This window comes from Hypoxylon fragiforme, assembly GCF_022984875.1.
Source record: "Hypoxylon fragiforme strain CBS 206.31 chromosome Unknown GGS25scaffold_4, whole genome shotgun sequence".
NCBI classification, from domain to species: Eukaryota; Fungi; Ascomycota; class Sordariomycetes; order Xylariales; family Hypoxylaceae; genus Hypoxylon; species Hypoxylon fragiforme.
In genome coordinates, this window is record NW_026054759.1 from 1705908 (window position 1) to 1723623 (window position 17716).

At 47.4% G+C, this 17716-nt stretch overlaps 5 protein-coding genes across 5 annotated transcripts; 2 read left to right on the top strand and 3 right to left on the bottom strand.

Moving 5' to 3' along the window:
• The first annotated feature begins 778 nt into the window (after positions 1-778).
• GGS25DRAFT_486149 (inorganic pyrophosphatase) lies at positions 779-3385 on the top strand. Its single transcript, XM_049260599.1, has 4 exons — positions 779-2056; positions 2150-2269; positions 2380-2723; positions 2790-3385. Exons 1-4 carry the CDS (start codon positions 1412-1414, stop codon positions 3013-3015), a joined length of 1335 nt encoding a protein of 444 aa, XP_049117736.1. The 5' UTR covers positions 779-1411; the 3' UTR covers positions 3016-3385.
• Positions 3216-4024, bottom strand: GGS25DRAFT_486153 (putative ribosomal protein YmL44, mitochondrial). Its single transcript, XM_049260600.1, has 2 exons — positions 3648-4024; positions 3216-3581 (listed from the first exon to the last, which is right to left on the bottom strand). Exons 1-2 carry the CDS (start codon positions 3826-3828, stop codon positions 3466-3468), a joined length of 297 nt encoding a protein of 98 aa, XP_049117737.1. The 5' UTR covers positions 3829-4024; the 3' UTR covers positions 3216-3465.
• A 206-nt stretch (positions 4025-4230) lies between these two features.
• GGS25DRAFT_486156 (Sec20-domain-containing protein) lies at positions 4231-5933 on the top strand. The gene is made up of 2 exons (XM_049260601.1): positions 4231-4738; positions 4829-5933. The coding sequence occupies exons 1-2, from the start codon at positions 4404-4406 to the stop codon at positions 5751-5753; spliced, it is 1260 nt and encodes a 419-aa protein (XP_049117738.1). The 5' UTR covers positions 4231-4403; the 3' UTR covers positions 5754-5933.
• Positions 5934-6980: 1047 nt separating this feature from the next.
• GGS25DRAFT_232749 (uncharacterized protein) lies at positions 6981-9335 on the bottom strand. The gene is made up of 2 exons (XM_049257033.1): positions 8829-9335; positions 6981-8670 (listed from the first exon to the last, which is right to left on the bottom strand). Exons 1-2 carry the CDS (start codon positions 9165-9167, stop codon positions 7078-7080), a joined length of 1932 nt encoding a protein of 643 aa, XP_049117739.1. The 5' UTR covers positions 9168-9335; the 3' UTR covers positions 6981-7077.
• Positions 9336-13746: 4411 nt separating this feature from the next.
• Positions 13747-17666, bottom strand: GGS25DRAFT_486163 (uncharacterized protein). The gene is made up of 5 exons (XM_049260602.1): positions 16843-17666; positions 16650-16744; positions 16474-16591; positions 16318-16416; positions 13747-16266 (listed from the first exon to the last, which is right to left on the bottom strand). Exons 1-5 carry the CDS (start codon positions 17041-17043, stop codon positions 14296-14298), a joined length of 2484 nt encoding a protein of 827 aa, XP_049117740.1. The 5' UTR covers positions 17044-17666; the 3' UTR covers positions 13747-14295.
• Positions 17667-17716: the final 50 nt, after the last annotated feature.

Sequence of the window (17716 nt, forward strand, 5' to 3'; positions counted from 1 at the left end):
TCTGGTTCCAAAACAGGTAGTAGTAGCCAGAATCAGTATGACTTTGGACATGCTCACGCTCATCCGAGCCTACATACTTCGGTTCGACGACCGCTATTCAGCTTTACGGTATATATCAGGTAAGTGTCCCGTCCCATTACATTTCAGTCAAGAGCATCGCAAAAAGACCACCAACTTAGGTAATCATATTTGCGGTGTCAAAAAACTCTCGAATACCCGGCTTTATCTAGCTTCTTGAGAGCTAATTTTTGGTTTTTCCAGAAGACAATCCTCAACCCCCCCTGCGAAGAAAAAAAGAAAAAAGCTGTGAACATCACAAGCAGGAAAGGACGAAGATAATGTATGACTTCTGACTTATTTTCGGTTTCTAATTAGTGACCTATCTGGGTTACTAATCTCTCTCCGCCGGTACCTACCTAGCCTAGGTAGGTAGGCAGAGATCGGTATCTAGGAGCTCAGGTAATTCATTCGAAGCTGACCTTCTTCCGGGATGGACATTGAGAGATGTGGTAGGCACTTAATTGGGCCGTTAATGTGGTTAATTAGGGATCAGCTAGGTGAAAGCCATTTGGCGTCGACGCCAACTTACTGTCGACTTCCGTCAAACCCACGATCACCACGACAATGTGGAGCGAGCAACTCGCCTTTCCAAGACTAGCATATACTTAGATACACATTATCCAAAGACGTTACTTATCCCAAGCACCTATAATCATGGCCAAGCATGGACGCAAAACATGTATTTGATTATTGCGATCACGTGGGCTCCTTAAGCCAACACCTCTACGTATAGAGTCACGGCAAGTTTTTTTTTTTTTTTTTTTTTTTTTTTTTAAAAATCGGGCGATCAACTGATGAGATTTTCTGATTTATTCTAATCTCGAGGTTCCACATCTGCTCGACTCTATGAGATATGAGCGTCAAGATAGGTGCATATATGAAGTACTTTGGATTGTAAAGTCATGTGATAACATATTTTATTAGTCTTCCCAACATCAATCGACATTGAATGGATTGAAAAAACTACCTAGAGGCTAGGGTAAATACGGGATCATGGATGTACTTATTATGTACATGCAAGTACCCACTCAGCCACATTACTAGTTACAATTTGAAGGGATAAATCATAAAAGAGAAACATTATGGTCCCGAGGTTCTTTGTACTAACTATACCTAGACATACCTGGGCATACCTGGGCATATCTAGGGCTTCTAGGCACGTAAATGATTAAAAAGTTGGACAAGAGCTTAACCCGTTCCTCTTTCTTTCTTTCTTTTTTTCTTTTTTTTTTTTTTTTTCCTTTTTTCGCCTTCAATAGACTTCTAGATCTTCTCCTAGCCCGCCTACGTATTGATATAGTTAGTACCTACTAACTTATACCTAGGTTAAGGATAGTTTCAGTTGGTTCTCATGCTGTTTCGACATTTCGGGCAACAGGCTTTTTTACCCTTTTTGCGGAAAAGACCTGCCAAAGGACTTGTTTCTTATCCTTATCCTTATCCACTTGAGCAACCAAGGGTAGTAGTAATACAGAGACTACACAATTATCAGACCAATCAGGTCTTTTCTTCCGTCAAGCTGGCGGGCCACTGCAGAAATTCGACTCCAGCCACGACCCCTCCCCCTCCTTTTTCTCCCACTCGTCCGTATTCAACTACTATTACTACTACTGCTATTACTACTTCTACCATTACTACTCCTACTCCTACTCCTACTTCTTCTTCTTCTCCTTCACCTTCACCTTCACCTCATCACCCCCCATACTCATCAACTTCATCCATTTCCTCCAAAATTGCGTCCCATCGTACTGCCCAGCTAGCTCGCCACTTTTCGAGCTCTCCTCCATTGTCCAACAAAAGTAAATCACTCACGATGGCCACGCCTTACAGCGTCCGCAAGGTTGCTGCTCCCAACACCTTGGAGCACCGAGTTTACATCGAGAAAGATGGCGTCCCTGTCTCGCCTTTTCACGACGTCCCCCTTTACGCCAACCAGGAGCAGACCATTCTGAACATGGTCGTTGAGATTCCTCGATGGACCAACGCCAAGCTCGAGGTAATTTACTCGCCTAAACTGACCACGTAGCCCTGGCGTATATTATTTCTATCGTGAATCATATCGCTAACCATAACATTTTTTCCCTCGAAGATCTCCAAGGACGAGCTGCTCAACCCCATCAAGCAGGACATCAAGAAGGGCAAGCTACGATACGTTCGTAACTGCTTCCCTCATAAGGGTTACCTATGGAACTACGGTGCCTTCCCTCAGGTAATTTATTCCCAGTTAATATCTATTACCCCCAAAAAATCTATCCCTTTTTTTCAAATTTTTTTTTTCACTCTTAGTGTACATGCTAATACTCGGTTTGCTGTGTCTAGACCTGGGAAGACCCCAACTCCATCCACCCGGAAACCAAGGCCAAGGGTGATAACGACCCCCTTGATGTCTGCGAGATTGGCGAGCTTGTCGGTTACGTTGGTCAGATCAAGCAGGTCAAGGTTCTGGGCGTCATGGCCCTGCTTGACGAAGAAGAGACGGACTGGAAGGTCATCGTCGTCGACGTAAACGACCCCTTGGCTTCCAAGCTGAACGATGTCGAGGACGTCGAGCGACACCTCCCGGGTCTCCTCCGGGCCACCAATGAGTGGTTCCGTATCTACAAAATCCCGGATGGAAAGCCCGAGAACCAGTTCGCTTTCACCGGCGAATGCAAGAACAAGAGGTAAGTTGTACAAAATTTTCTACGATTGGTAATTTATATCGATTTGGGTACTAACGTTACGTCTAGCTATGCCATGGATGTCATTCGCGAGTGTGCTGAAGCTTGGGAGAGACTCATCACCGGCAAGACACAGCCTGGGGGTATTTCAACGACCAACTTGGCCGTTGCCCACTCTCCGAGCCGTGTTAGCCCCGAGCAACTACCTCCTCTACCAGCCCACGAGGAAGTAGCCCCCGAGAAGATTGATAGCTCAATCGACAAGTGGTTCTTCATCAGTGGAGCCGCTTCGTAAACTGCTTCGCAAACTGCTTTAGGTTCAGGCTCAGGCTCGGGCTCGGGCTCGGTAGAGAAAAGTTTGGCGAATCTATAGTGTAGAATTCAAAAGCCTTGTTTGAACAGCACAGCACGTATGGTGCAATCGTACAATGCAAAGCCGTTTGTTGCGTGTGTTGGCCTAGTACGAACAGCATGGCATGGCATGGTTTTGTGAAACGGGGATAGCAAATATGGCCCTGCTATATTCGCGGCGTAGATGTGTTTGCGAATGCGCGAATGCACGACTAAAGAGGGGCGTGATGGTGCTGCTGCTGCTGCTGCTGCTACTGCTACTACTGCTACTACTACTACTGCTGCTGCTTGAACCCGCTGAGGAAAGTGCCATGTATATAGCTCGAGTAAGACCAAGGAATAATAGTCATAAAACTAAACGGATTGTTATGCAAGTAGTGTGCAAGTAGTGTGCTCAGCCATCTGCTAGATCGGCTTGCTTCTGTAACGTTCGCGAATGTCTATCCAACTCTTCGATGATACCCTTGATACCCAGTGTTTCGCCGTCTAGATGCATCTCCTTCCCATCCTCTTAGCATATGCAGTTAGTATAATACAGAAGCAGAGGGCGAGGATGAGGACGAAGACTAGACGCACTAAACTTGACGTGGAGAGTGGCTGGTTCGGTGGAATTGCGCGGTAAGAGAGTGGTGTTGACTAGCATGCCATTTTGTCTTACGTAGGGAGGTAGGTTGTTGAGGAGTAGCCTCGTGGCTCGGGAGCGAATAGAGAAAGGGTTGAACTTGGTGTTCACTTCGGTGATGAATCGGGTTATCATGGTGTATTGATTGTCTGTTTGTTGTGATTGTTAATTATTATAGTTGGATTACATTGTTCGGATGCAATCAAGTAATACATACGTACGAATTAGTTGCGCAGAGGTGATGTGGGAATATTGAAGTTGAAATGGTGGTGGTGTATGACGGCGGGGAGAGAGATGTAGTATGTATGTAGTTATGTATGTAGAGATGCTTCCGAAGTTTTTCTTGCATGTACATACCACACATGCATAGGTACATAGTTATGTAGGTACTTTGTAGGCTAGTACTTCAAGGTTTGAAGTACCTACACGTGTAGTAGTACAGATGTGGCTAGGGAGTGGAGACTTGGCAGTGCATATTCGATTCAATATAAGTGGCCAATGCGCAACGGTTTTAATGTTTTAATCAACACATATCCATTCATGATGCACATGTAACTCTTTTATTAGCACCTGCAACGTCACTAACAACTTATAGCTAATTACTTACCTACAATGTCCTACATACCTGAGATACATACCTGAGATAGCATACATATTACATATCTAGTGCCATGTCACTCGAAATAGCTTCGGCTTAACATCAACAAGATATGTCTCCGGACACTTTGGAAAACCGATTTGCTGATCTACAAGGCCGTCTCGCCGCTTTGCAAGATGTGACGAATCAGCTTAAGGAGCTCATCGACCGTTTGGCCAATTTTAATTTCCAGCCCGGTTCCATCCCCCTAGCCGCAAACGAAGACGATAACATCAGCTCCGAACTTAGCTCTGAAATCAACCAGATACTACGAGATCAGGAGGAGGAACTTGAACTATTGCTAGAGGAAATAATAGATATTCGTCCAGCCAAATCAGGTCGCGACTTGCAACATGACAAGGACAGGCTTAAAGATGGCGCAACACGTCTCGGACAAGAAGTACAGAGGTATGCAACTTCTACACCACCGCATCTCATCATCTCATCATCTCATCATCTCATCATCTCATCATCTAACCCGTATGTTTTAACCTACAGTTGTCGAAAGGCCTTTAGGAGAGCCCAGATCGAAGCGAAGCGCAACATACAATTAGCCCAGCGACAAGAACGAGAACTCCTCTATGCCTCCTTCTCGAATGCCCGATCCGGTGCATCTTCTCCTGCACTCCCCGACGCTGCTGCATCGCTGCCGAGCCGACGCAAACTACCCCGGGCTCGCCCCGAGATGACAAAGGAAGAGCAGATGGTCAGCGCAAGCAATGACGTGACAGAGTCGATGAGAAGGACCCACGATCTAATGGCGGCCGAGCTATCCAAGAGTGATTTTGCACATAACACACTCAAAGAATCCACCGCGTCATTATCGCAACTATCCGAAAACTACTCAAGTCTAGACGTTATGCTGTCTAGCTCTCGGGCCCTCCTGGGGACCTTATTGAAGAGCCAGAAAACCGATACCTGGTATCTCCAATCAGCCTTCTACATTCTAATCGTCACCATTGCATGGCTGGTATTCAGACGCCTCCTATGGGGCCCCACCTGGTGGTTGGTCTGGCTCCCTCTCAAGCTCATCTTTCGGACCACAGTTGGTGTGTCCAATACGATTATCCAGCGCGGCTCGCAACCAGTCGGTTCTGGGTTTAACCCAACAACTCTACACTCTGCAGCAACTCTAGTCCAAATGAACAACGAGGGTGTAGAAACAGTCCAGGTCAGGCATGAATTAGAAAGGTCACAAGATCCAACAGAGTCTATTATGGATGAAATCGGCAAGATTATCAATGAGTCGGAGCCGGTGGACGAACCCCCCAAAGTAGATGACATACAGGCGGACCAAAAGGATGAAACTGTTCTAAGAGAGCGCAATTATGATGAACCTCCTAATCCAAAGAAAAGGATGATGGAAGAGGACGGTGGCGTCGAGCAAGGGGAAAAGGATGAAAGGCTCAAGGATGAGCTGTAAAGTCCAAATAAGACGTATTATTATGCTTCTTCTCCGTCCTTTATTGTGTCCACTCCAAAATAGTGACAAGTGTAGTGTTCTGTCTGTTTCGATAGATATTAACTTGACCCCTTAAACTTCCCATCTAGCTAGATCGTCCCTTTCAACTTTCCCCCGCGGATTTTCTCGTGTAAGTAGCGGGTTTCTTTGTTCCTTGACGGGAACTTGCTCGGGCGCCCCTCTCCCTTACCCCCCCTCCTCCTCCTTTTCTCTCCTAGTAAAGGGGCATTCTAAGTTGAGGAACGAACGACATGACACAATGAAGAAAGGGGGAGAAGGAATAAGGCGAAGTCACTTGTTCGGGCCCACGTAGGTTCTCTCATATTATTATTACAAGGGATAGATACATTACATCGGTAAATACACAATCATTTTCTTTTCAACATTTCTCTCTTTCTTTCTTCGTCACCAGCTTGGAGCTTTCTCGTTTACTTCTTGACTCAGGCCCCCTCCCCAAGTTCGAATTTATATAATACCTAGGCATTTATATTTCGGTCCATAGTATTTTGTTTTTTATTTTAAAAGCTATCCTCTTCTTTCGTCAATCAATCTTCAACAAAATGGGGCAGGGAATAGGGAGGGTATCATCGTTATCATCATGATCACCTTTAATCACATACACCACGCACAGAAGAAACCCCTCCGTCAAACCCCAGTCAGTCAAGTCAAGTCAAGTAAACAAAACAGTACAGGAAGTTATCAAATTTTCTATTGTTCAATGAATAGAGCATTATATTCATGTTATGTTTGTTTATTTGCTATTGCTGTTGCTGTTGTTGCTTGCTTACAGCTGCATAAAGTAACCTCGACGCCCCAACCAAAGCCCCTATTCCCATTCCCAAAGATGCGGCTTATGATAGCATCACCACGGTTGATGGGGAAAAAAAACCATAAAAAAAGGAAGGAGCATGAAAAGGATGGCTAGGTGGGAGGGAGGAGGCAAAAGGGAAAGCAGAAAAAACGAGAGTCAAGAAACAAAATTTTAAAATACATAAAAAGTAGGTACCTAGGGTCTGTCTAATGTCCTCCCTTTTCTCATTGCCTTTGCCTAACCTCCCCCCCCTTCTCTCTCTCTCTCCCCCTCCTAGCATCCTTCCATTCTCTCTTCCGAAAACTCCGTAAGCACTTTGAAAACTCAACGTTATTGTTATTCAGCCCGACTAAACTTAGGTAATAATTGGATCCGTGGATGGGGGTATTACTTGTTCCCATCCAAGTTTCTAACGCACACGCACTTACTTCCTCTCACTTTCTTCGTCTACGATCCTCCGTACTCCGTTCTCATTTAACCCCCCGGGCTATCCGTGGTTCCCAGAATCCCGTCGATATCATCGAGGTTGAACTCACCGCCCGCCGCGATCGTTTCCCAGTCGCTGTCCAGCTTCGTCATGACCGGATCGTCGTGCCACGAGGGCTCTACGTCGACCCCGCCGCCTTCGCTGGAGACCTGTTGGAACGCTTGCTCGAACTGCTGCTGCGATTGCGATTGCGCGTGGCTGTTACTGTCGCCGGCCCCACTGCCGTGCCCGTTCAGTGATGGCATCTGGTCCAGCGAGTACGATCCTAGGCCCCCATCGTTTTGATCCAGCCCTTGCAGAATCCCCAGCGTGTCAAACTGGTTGGCTCCCGGCGGAGGCCCCATGAGCGAAGGGTCTATAGGGTGAGGCTGGGGGTGGTGGTTGGAATGGTGTTCGAGGACGCGTGAATGTGGCATGGCAACTTGCGGCTGCTGGGGTTGAGGCGTCGGGTAGGGAGACCCTATCAGGTCGCCGTAGTGGTCAACGGGTGAGCTGTGGTACGAGCCTCCCGGTGAGTTCGTCCTGCCCACATACATGTTATCGACGTACTGCTGCTGACTCTGCTGCATGGGTGCCCCATACATATGGGCTGGCGGGTACGATCTGTAATCGTTCGTCTGCTGATAGTACTGATTTTGTCCCAGGCTCGTGCCATACTCGGCAGGCCGGGGTTTTCCAGGGTTGGGGTAGTGATAGGATGACTGATTAGGTGGCGGATAGCCGAGCCGAGGGTTATGCATCATCGGCGATTGATGATGGCGGTGATGCGACGGTGGCGGCGGCGGAGGTTGCGGTGGGTACTGCGCGTATGCCGAACGCATCCCCGGTGGCCGGTATTCGGCATCCGGGTGGTCGTAAAGAGGTCTAGCGGTCCTGTTCCCGTTCCTCGATGGTGGTACACTAATATCCCAATCATAACCCTCCAAGTCCGAACCGTCTTCTTCCGAGTTGGGGCCTGCCCCCCTTCCGGCAGGGGGAACTTTCTTGTTCTTGGCCTTGGCGGGAGCGAACTTGTAATCGGGGAAAGCAAGTTTGTGGTTTGCTCGTTCGATTTTGGCCCAGGTGTCGTATTGATCTCGCAACTCCTGGCCCTCCATGTTCCAGCTGGTGCCGCAGAGTTGAGAGATAATCTGGTGGTTATCGTACTTCTTCCACTCCTTGGTACGGTTTTGGTAGGCTTTTCGGTACAGCATGAAAGCGTTCATCGGACGCTTCACCTTGCCCTCCTTGGAGTTTTGTACTTCGGCCTGCCGTTCCGCGGGGGAGCGGTTAACGTATTCTTCGATATTAGTGTCTTTCACCGTCGTGATATCCTTGACCAGCACGCTAAGCGGCGCTTCCAACACCACCGCTGGTTCGTCTCCTAATCCCTTTCCTCTCCGCTTCTTGTTCTTTCTGGCGCCTGCGCCTGATCTACTTGGTTTCGGTGATGATTTCTCTATGCGTGAGGCTTGAGGGCCCAGCACGGATGCGTCACCATGCGCTCGGGCTAATGATCGTCCACTTCGTGTCATGATGCCGTCTGTCTGTACTGGTGTAGGTGGTGAAGTTGCTGGAGTACTATATGCATTGTGCGGTGTCTTCATTTAAATAGAGAACATAGCCGTTAGTAAAAGAATCGTGCCTGTCTCTCTTTGGAGAGGAGAACAATAGAAGACAAAGGACAGAAAGAAAAAATCAAGCCGATTGTTTATCCACTCAATCGCTTCCTTTATGCTAATTCTAATAATAAACATACCAGTGACGAGCCTGTATCGGGCAGTTGCGGGTACGGGCTGGGTTCCATGTGGTAACCATGCTGTTGATATGCGCTACCATACGTAGAAGCAGGAGGAGGGCCCGTGGCGTAGGGTGACCCATGGTCGTAAATGGGCATATTCATATGTTGCTGTGGTGGCGCTGGGCTGGAATAGCGAGAGTGTGGATTAGAACTTATCTGGCTATGCACGTCGGCTGGTGCGGTCGACGCGTTGTGCTGGATGAGCTGCTGAAATTGACTGTGGAGGACATCGTCGGCACTGGGGGGGAGATGGTCGCTTTGGGGGGGCGTTGGGGATGGTGAGTCGGCCTTCTCCATCTCATCGGTTCTATCTGATAAGGGCGGAAGGTTGGAATTGATCTCTACGTGGAAAGAGAACAGTTGCGATGGTTGTCGTGGGAGTAGTAGCGATGGTAGCACGAATAGAAAGAGGTCAATAGCAGTAGATACGGAGAATGGGGATAATCTTGATAGCTTTAAATATCAATGCTTAAAGAAGCGTTCCGATCCGTATTAGAGAGACGATGCTGCCGCTCTGCTTTTCCTTTTCCCTTTTGATAAGTAACAATCCACCGCAGTCCTATCAATCGTAGTCAAGTCAACTCGTTAACAGGTAACGTCACCAAAGCGATTATTCTTTCCCGAGACCAAGATATGTACCAATCCGGACCATGTGGTAGTAGTATCGTGGTCAATGATATTTTCGAAGATGAGCGAGTAAGTAGTAAGAGATATGGGATGGAATATAGGCACACACAAATGCGGCTACAGTGTGCGTATGTTTCTCTATTCGCGTGTGCAGTATCTGCCGGTGGTGATATGACGCGGGCTCAAAAGTTCGTCTCTGACTTGTCTATCAGGGCTTGTCTCTGACGATGACTAGTCTGTAGTTTCGCCGTGGCCTGTACGTGGAATTACGGCCGCGAGTAGGATGAAATGATATGGGAGAGATCGAGAGAGAGAGACAAGGGCATAAAAAGGAGGCAGGAGAGGAGGATGTGATACAAAACAAGAATCAGTATCTCAGTGATTCAGAGCTTCTGGAAAAGTATCGAAAAAGTATCTGTCAATTGGGAACTGGCAACTGGCCAGGGGGTACGGCTTTTTTGAAGTGTTGACAGAATTCGAAAAAATACCAGGGTTTTCATCTGGAGTTTCTTTTTCTAAAAAAAAAAATCTGTGAGTGAGTGAGTGAGTGAGTTAATTCTCTAATTTCAGACGCTTGCCTTGCCCTCCAATGGCTAGCTGGAAAGACGTCTATCCCTCTCCATCTCTCTCTCTCTCTCTCTGCGGCTAGGGAAGCAATGTGCTCGGCTAAGCAGTATCAGCCAGCTAGATAGCTAGCTGCCAGCGCAGCTCATAGCCACAGGCAGAGAGATCTGTCAGAAACTGGGGTTTGTCTTTGACAGAAGTGCTGCATGCATGAGAAAGATGAGATGCAGCGGCATTCAGTCATGTGAGCGGCAAGGCAAGAGAGAAAAAGGAAATATGGAAAATCAAGGCGCACGAACCTATCGTGAAAGGGCCGCCTATGGTGGAATATTGACTGCCTGCACCGCTTTTGTGTTGGCGATGCCTTGTATGATACGGTTGCTCTTTTCTTCCTCTGCGTATATGCGCATATGTAGCATGCGTTACGTGCGTGGTTTCTCACCGTGACAGCTGGTTAGGCCTAGAATATCAGTACCAGGAGCCGAACCAGAGTCTTGGGATATGAGAGGCGTGCGTGGGATCCTGTTCTAGGGGGGGTGAAGTATCTAAGTGATTGATGAGCTCACACCCCTTTCTTAGTGGTTGATGCAGCCTCCCTGACTTACAGTTCGCACGAGCTTCCTTTACTTTTCTTTGTTCTTTCCTTTTTCACTAAAGGAACTCAAGCCACCCATGGGCTATAGCAGCAACAGGAAGCAAGATCGGTGCAGGGTTGACGATCGATATGACCAACTATTCTTCTCCCTTTCTCATCCCTTTAAGATCCGTTGCTGGTCTTCTAAGTTGATACACCGATAGAGTGCGCCCAAGTCTGGTGGATGCTTGTTAGGTACGCCAAGTTATTGAATACCGTTGGTAAGGCTGTATTGTCATCCTCCACTGTCCCTGGTATACCGTATAGTGTGGCTAGAAAACGCATAGGTTGATGGATAGGCGAAAGGGAGCAGGCAAGATCGTGGCCTACTACTACTGGATGCGGCCTTTGTCAATCGTACAAGGGCGGCAAGAGAGAACAGTATCAGCAACAAAAAAAGGAAATCTTCTAGCTTTCTGTGAGAAAGAAGTACTATTGGAACCATAGTTATTTGTATGGTGGCTTTCTTTTTAGAATGCGGCCGCTGGGTTATGCATTACCGCTTTCGGAAAGTAGAGAGGAAAACGCGAGGCACTCGATACGGTGTCCCAACCTAGGAAAGTCGCTCTAGGTCACTTACGGAATTATTCCTAGCCGGGTTCGGGGACGATAGAGCAATATAGCAATAGAGCAATAGAGAGCGAGAGCGAGAAGACCAGTGACACCAGTGACCATATCTTATGTGCTGGGCACGGAGCATTCCGACCCAGGTGGAGAGAATGGGGGAAGCAAGCTGCTGGCACTGTTGCTGTTATGCTATGCTTTGCTGTTATGCTTTGCTATGCTCCCGAAGTAGGTATACATACCGCCGTATACCTGAGAACACTCTTGCCTGTCGACCCTTAATCAACCATCGCCCACTAGGGTAAGACATTCGCAGGGAATGAAGAAATTGTCCCCACATCACGCCGATGCTTTTAGATCTAAGCAGGCTGCAGATGATATGGAGAACATCGCATAAGAGATGCAGAACGAGGGATCGGGGAGCAGTATTGGCTTGGTTCCCGGCTGGCCCGACTCTTTGCCACAAGTACTAATATACTTTGAGTTAGAACTCTTCTCGAATTGCTCACTATTACTTCTCCCTTGGGTCGGCTTGATTCGGTATTCGAAAGTTCCGTCATCACGGTTTTTTTTCAACCTTTTAGAGCGTTGCCTGTAATTGCTGTTGGCCAGTGGAAGGCATTGGAATGCTGGTTCCTGAGTATGTCCCGAAAACGTGCTTCCCGCACCCAAATTCTCCAGTGGCGTGCACAGATCAAGCCTTTGACATTCCTTTGATGGCCTGCCGAGATAATTATCCAAATGCAGACATCTAGACGTGTACCTCTCTCGCCCCTTGCCTACCTCCTCTCCCGCAACGGCATTGCGGCTCAGCTGCAGTCCGACCCTTCAACCCTAATGCGTTTCTGCTAGTTATGGGCTGATTCGAGGGACATATCTAGCAACATCAGATGAGAAAAATTGCCTCCGCATTCTCTATGTAGCAAGCTCGTGTCGCTGTATTGCCAAGGCTAGATCGCTAGTTCCATCTATGCCTTTTCAGAGGTGGGCCATTTTCTCGATAATAGTTGCTCATCAGCCTCGTCGAACTGTATATGATATGTCGATTACAGTGCCCATTAACCGCCGATACTATACGTGCCAGTGAAGATACATGATCAGCTGAGTGTACCTGAGTATTTGTTTGCGGTTGTATCCCTGTAAGGACGGCGGGTGGTTGCATTAGCTTCGCTGGCTGTTTGAACGTCAGTCGTATAGGAGGCCAAGGGGAAATGTCCAGTTAGTACACAATCTTTTTTGGGGGTTTTTGAACACGCAGGTAGGCAAGCCTTCAAATTGATCATGGGTCCTGGTCCCAGAAAAAGGCAAGTAAAGAAACATATAAGGTATACTAAAGACTTTAGGGAACCCCATTTTCATCGTCTCCCCTCTTATGAAGACGGACGCTCGGTAGATGTGATATAGCGGAGGAAGGCCGATGTGCAGCATTTCATACATGTCGGTGTCTATATAATAGCTATTTCGCTGAAAGACCGGTTTGTGTTCTCGTCTTTTCTTTCGCCTTTTTAGACTCGGAGCTCGTCTTTGAGGCCATCACGTAGGAACATAATGGCACTTTTCTTTTTACTTTTCTTGCAATCCACTGTCTTGCTTACGCTTAAGTCGGAAAGGCGTAGAGCTTTTAACAATGAAACTTGCCAAAATCATTCAGTTGTTGTACCCTGACGCTTGCTTGTAGTTTATAGGAAGCTTTGCTCAAGATCAGAAATGTTAATATCAAGGGATTATATCTGCCCTGCTTTTTCTCCCTCCTTCCCGCCCTTTTTTTTAAAAAAAAAAAAGAAAAAAAAAGAAAACTTTACTATTCGCTCGTCTGCCTGCTTTCTTGACCGATAGGTAGCATCAAGCAGTGTAGAAGCAGAAGAACACTGCGATATCCGGACGTTGCTGATGGTGTATCCACTCACACTAATATGCGCCTATCCTGTTTCAACGCTCTGGCCAACAGTTCGTGCGAACGGTCGGGACTTGTGTGACAGCTCAACTTCGACAGCATTGTGGTTCACCCAATGGTAGTTGTCCTGGATTCTGGGCTTGACTAGGATGCTGTCCCCTATCCATGACATATCTAGACTAGCTAGTGGGTTCCAGACGGCGGAATGTGTTCTGGTTAGAGACATCTGCACCCGCTCCAGCTGCGAACTCCTGTGCGTCTCTGTATGCCGCCTGTCACCTGCCGACGAGAAAACGTGGAGTCGGTGTGCTTGTATACCACTGAACGAACTTTGATCTATACACTGGGAAATAACATGATCGGAGATGTTTAGACGATCTTGTGTTAAGTTGTAGTTGCTGATTAACTCAAGTTGTTGGTGATTATGTACAGCAAGCATTAGTTATTGAGGAGAGAGAAAGACGGAGACAAGAGACCAAACTGATAAAATAATAAAATGACAGTAGCACCAACCTTAAATTACCTACCCTAGGTACGTGTACCTAGGTAGGTACCACTTACCTTAAGTAGGTCAGATACTAGGTACTGACTGGTATCTATTGCAGAATTATTATTACATACATTACATACTACTAACCTAGGTAGGTGGGTAGGTATGCACGTATGTAGTAGGCACTTACCTAGGTACATATGCAGGCATTCAGTATTATGTAGGCGCTGAGTAGGTACATATAAATATACCTATCAGCCTCACCGCAACATCGCAACATCTTCATCATCGTCACTATCATCACCCTCTCCGACTTATTCGTCACCAACGCATATAATTGCGCCTATTATACTGTACTGTCCCTTCTAATCTACATGAAGTCCACCTGTCTAATGCGCCGTGAAATGCATCATGTGTCGTCGCAATTATCTAGCATCCATGACGGAAACCTACGCCCCCCTATCTATTTATTCCGGCTTCGTCACCGCTCTTGCCCCGTTTACTCCCGAAGGCCGTCCGGGCCAAAGGGCTAGGATCATGCCAAGAATATGACTGATCGCCTGCAAACCATGCGAAAAAGGGGTCTCTTCTCAATTGCTCATAGTCATGTTGTGGCATGCTGTGGCAACAAATTGCTCCAATAGGTTACAGCTTATCCGTCCCCAGCGACACTGCCTGAGTGCGGTGATGCTGGCCGCGTATTGTCAAATGACTTGACTGGTGGTGTTAGAATTTGCTGCGAGGGCGAAGGCGATAAAGCTCTCACTGGGGGAAGAATCGCTGGTGTTGGTGTTGATGTTATTGCGCTACCTGGATGTTGGTTTGGTGGCGGCGAACGTTTCAGTGGCGAAATCCCATTCTGAGTGGGTGGTAGACTAGGTGTCGTGTCAAGCCTTGCCCCTGCCTGGTTAAACCGGTTAAGTTGGGGAGTAGCAAGCAATGCGTGTTGGACATTGACATCGCTACTTTGGGGGCGTGTTAGAGTTGACAGCGACACAGCTGGAGGTGAAAGGACTGGCAAGCTGTTGCTTGCGGCATCCAGAGGTTGTTTCAAAGGCGAATCAGACCTAGCAGCGACAGGGGGCACGTAGGCCTCGGCATGAGGAGGTAGACTGCTCGACGGTGGTGCTGCCGCACCATTGGCCTTTGGCGAGATGTGAAACATGCCTTTCCGCGGTGCCTTATGTTCTCCCGGTTGGTTTCCGGAAACTGGTGAAGATGGATTGAATAAGGTCGAATAGGCCCTGGCTTTATTGGGTGACTGCTCTGGGGGTGATAAGTTGGGATGTGGCGAAGAGAAGGGATTGGCCCCGTCACTAATGGCGAATGGTGAAGATGGTTGAGGCATGCTCGGCTGGCCTGCTTGCTTGATAGGAATGACGGGTTGAGCAGTGGGCTGAATTTGTAAGACAGCTTTTGAACTTGGCTGCTGAAGCGACTCTGATCTATTGGCTGGGTGTGGGAGCTGGGTATTGTAACTAGACTTTGTAGGCATCTCAACCATTATGCTGGAGTGTTGTGGTTGTCGGGGTTGCTCTAGAGCAGAGGAGTTGTCCGACTTTGTGCTAGGAAGTAACGACGAGCCATCAGGTTGGTTGACCTTAAGTTTGATGGTAGTCGACTTGGGTGTTCCTGGGCCTGAACTCTTCTGGCGACAGCTCTTGCAGATGAAGTGGAAATCATCACGATCAGCTTCCTCTTCGCTAATGCCGACGCACTTACTATGTTGCCAGACATTGCATTTCTCACAAGAGACACTGTGTGTGCCGTCATCGATCTGGCCATAAACACCGCAAATGCAGTCGAAAATCCAGTCATCCTCTTCATCTTCAAGTTCCTGTAGCGCTTGCCTGTTCTTCTCGATTTCTGCCTGTAGCCGTCTTTCAGAAAGTCGACCATTGGCAGAACTTAAGTTCTTGCTATCTTCAGATAGTTGCGCCAATTCCTCTTCATGCTGAAGCCGCCGGACCTCTCGTTCTCTAAGTCGTTGCGCCCGAGATACCATGCGACGGTCACGCTCTTTCTCCATCTTTAGTCGTTTTTGTTCTTGCTTTCGAGCTGCGACCTCGTCTGCGCGACGCTTTTGTTCTTCCTCTTTCGCTTGCTGCTCTAGGCGCTGTTGCTCAGCTTTATTGGCAAGGCGACTGGATCGTTTGGCGTGAGCCATCTTTTCAAGGTTCAGCAATTCCTTTTCCCTCTGTAAGGCTTTCCGCTTCCGAGACTCCTCTTGCTTCTCAAAAATGGGTAGAAGATGATTCTCAATAGTGCTTCTCAGGACCTTCTCGTTCTCATCCCGCGTCTTCCGAATAGTACTGAGAAAGTCCTGTACTTCAACAAGGTTTGATGCGACACACTCCCATTTTGCACCTCCAAGACCATCATCCTCTGGTTCGGCAGGTTGATCGGCGTCTGAGTCATCGTCAACATCCTCGCCATCCTGTGCGGTAGATCTTGATACACGACGTCGTTTAGCAGCTCTTGCGGCCGCCTTGGCCTTTTTAGTATTCTTCTTTGGTTTCCACGCCGAAGGGGCCTGTGAAGCTTCAGTCATCCGATACATGCGGTTATCATCTAAGATGTAATAGGTGCGGTCATCACTATCCCAGCCCGCGGGCTCAATTCTCTATTATATTGTTAGATTTTGCTTGCTGGCTAGTTTGAATAGAATCCGTACCCATTCGGTTTGGTCGCTAGGCTTCTGCTCATCCATTTTCTCCCTAATTCTTTCGGGATGTAGCATGACCCACTGTGTGAGTTGATGTAGAATTTTGATCTGTAAAATCAATTAGTTTAGTATAATACCCCGGAGGCATTACGTGACAAGACGGACCTTGGTAAAAGCATCAAAGTCATCAAACTTGGCAGGCGTCTCGTCTGTACCGAATGGGTTTCGATCAGGCGCCTTGGCAACGTACTGTCGGCGGGTGTACTCGTCAAATAATTCTGACCTAGGGGGAGGTTAGTAATAGTCCAGTACTAGGAGACACACTTTCTCAAATGACATACGTCAAGCCACGATGCGACGATACGAATTTGAGTAGGGCAAGGCCAATGTCGGCTAGAACCGTTGAATGGGGTTTCATGAATTCGGCTTCTAGGTCCTGCAGAAATAATGAGAAGTCAGCGCTCCCAGCCAGTTCCAACATCATTGTAGTAATTCCAGAGGAGTTCCGGTTGATCATGGATCATGAACACGTACATCTATGTCAAAGTTATCATCGATCTTCACGACCTTGCCAAATAAGTAGATCCACTGGAAAATATTCGCGAATTGCCAGGTATTTCTGATACGATGAAGCAAAGAGGGCGGGTGGTTCTGCTTGGGAGGTTCTGGCATGTCGGCCTCGGGTTCGGCCTCGGGCTCAGTGTCGCGCAAGGCGCGCTTTCTTAACGATACCATTGTGACGAATATCAGATGTGTTTGATATTTTAATTAATGTTTTTGCGACTCGGGCTCGTATACTCTATGAGGATTTTCGCAAATGTGTTGTAAAGGTAAGGAGTATGTTGGATATGGGTGGTCGGAGTAGAGGGATGATGTGTAGTTGGGATTAGGTGCGTATATCGGTTTGGCTGGTAGGGAACGACGAAGGAAGGATATAAGATAAGATTAATGTTTATGAGGTAAAAAGAGATAGATTAAATGTACCATGTACTAGGTAAGTACTAAGTGGGCAAAAGCTGAAAGAGAACTATCATCATTGATGTCGATGGCACAAAAAGTAGTGGAAAGGATGATAAGTTAGAAGTAGATTGGCATCAGTTAGTTCCAGAGTTAGCAACTGGAAAGACGTATTATTAGGCAGGCTGTGTCAACCATTCGGAAGGGTGTCCAGCTACTGGTTGCATTCAGTAATTTAGCAAGAGACGTAAAGCTATGTAGAGATGTGAATGTGGCTTTCAAGCTTCGTACGTATTAAAGTATTGGAGGATTAAAAATCATAAACCATAAAAGCATGGGGCGCGATTTCGGGTTTGCATTTTTGACGTTTGGACTTTTTTTTAACGCGACGCAACTTCTTCGTCAAATGGCATGTGGATTCCACTTTAATACATTCTAACGCGCTTACGCG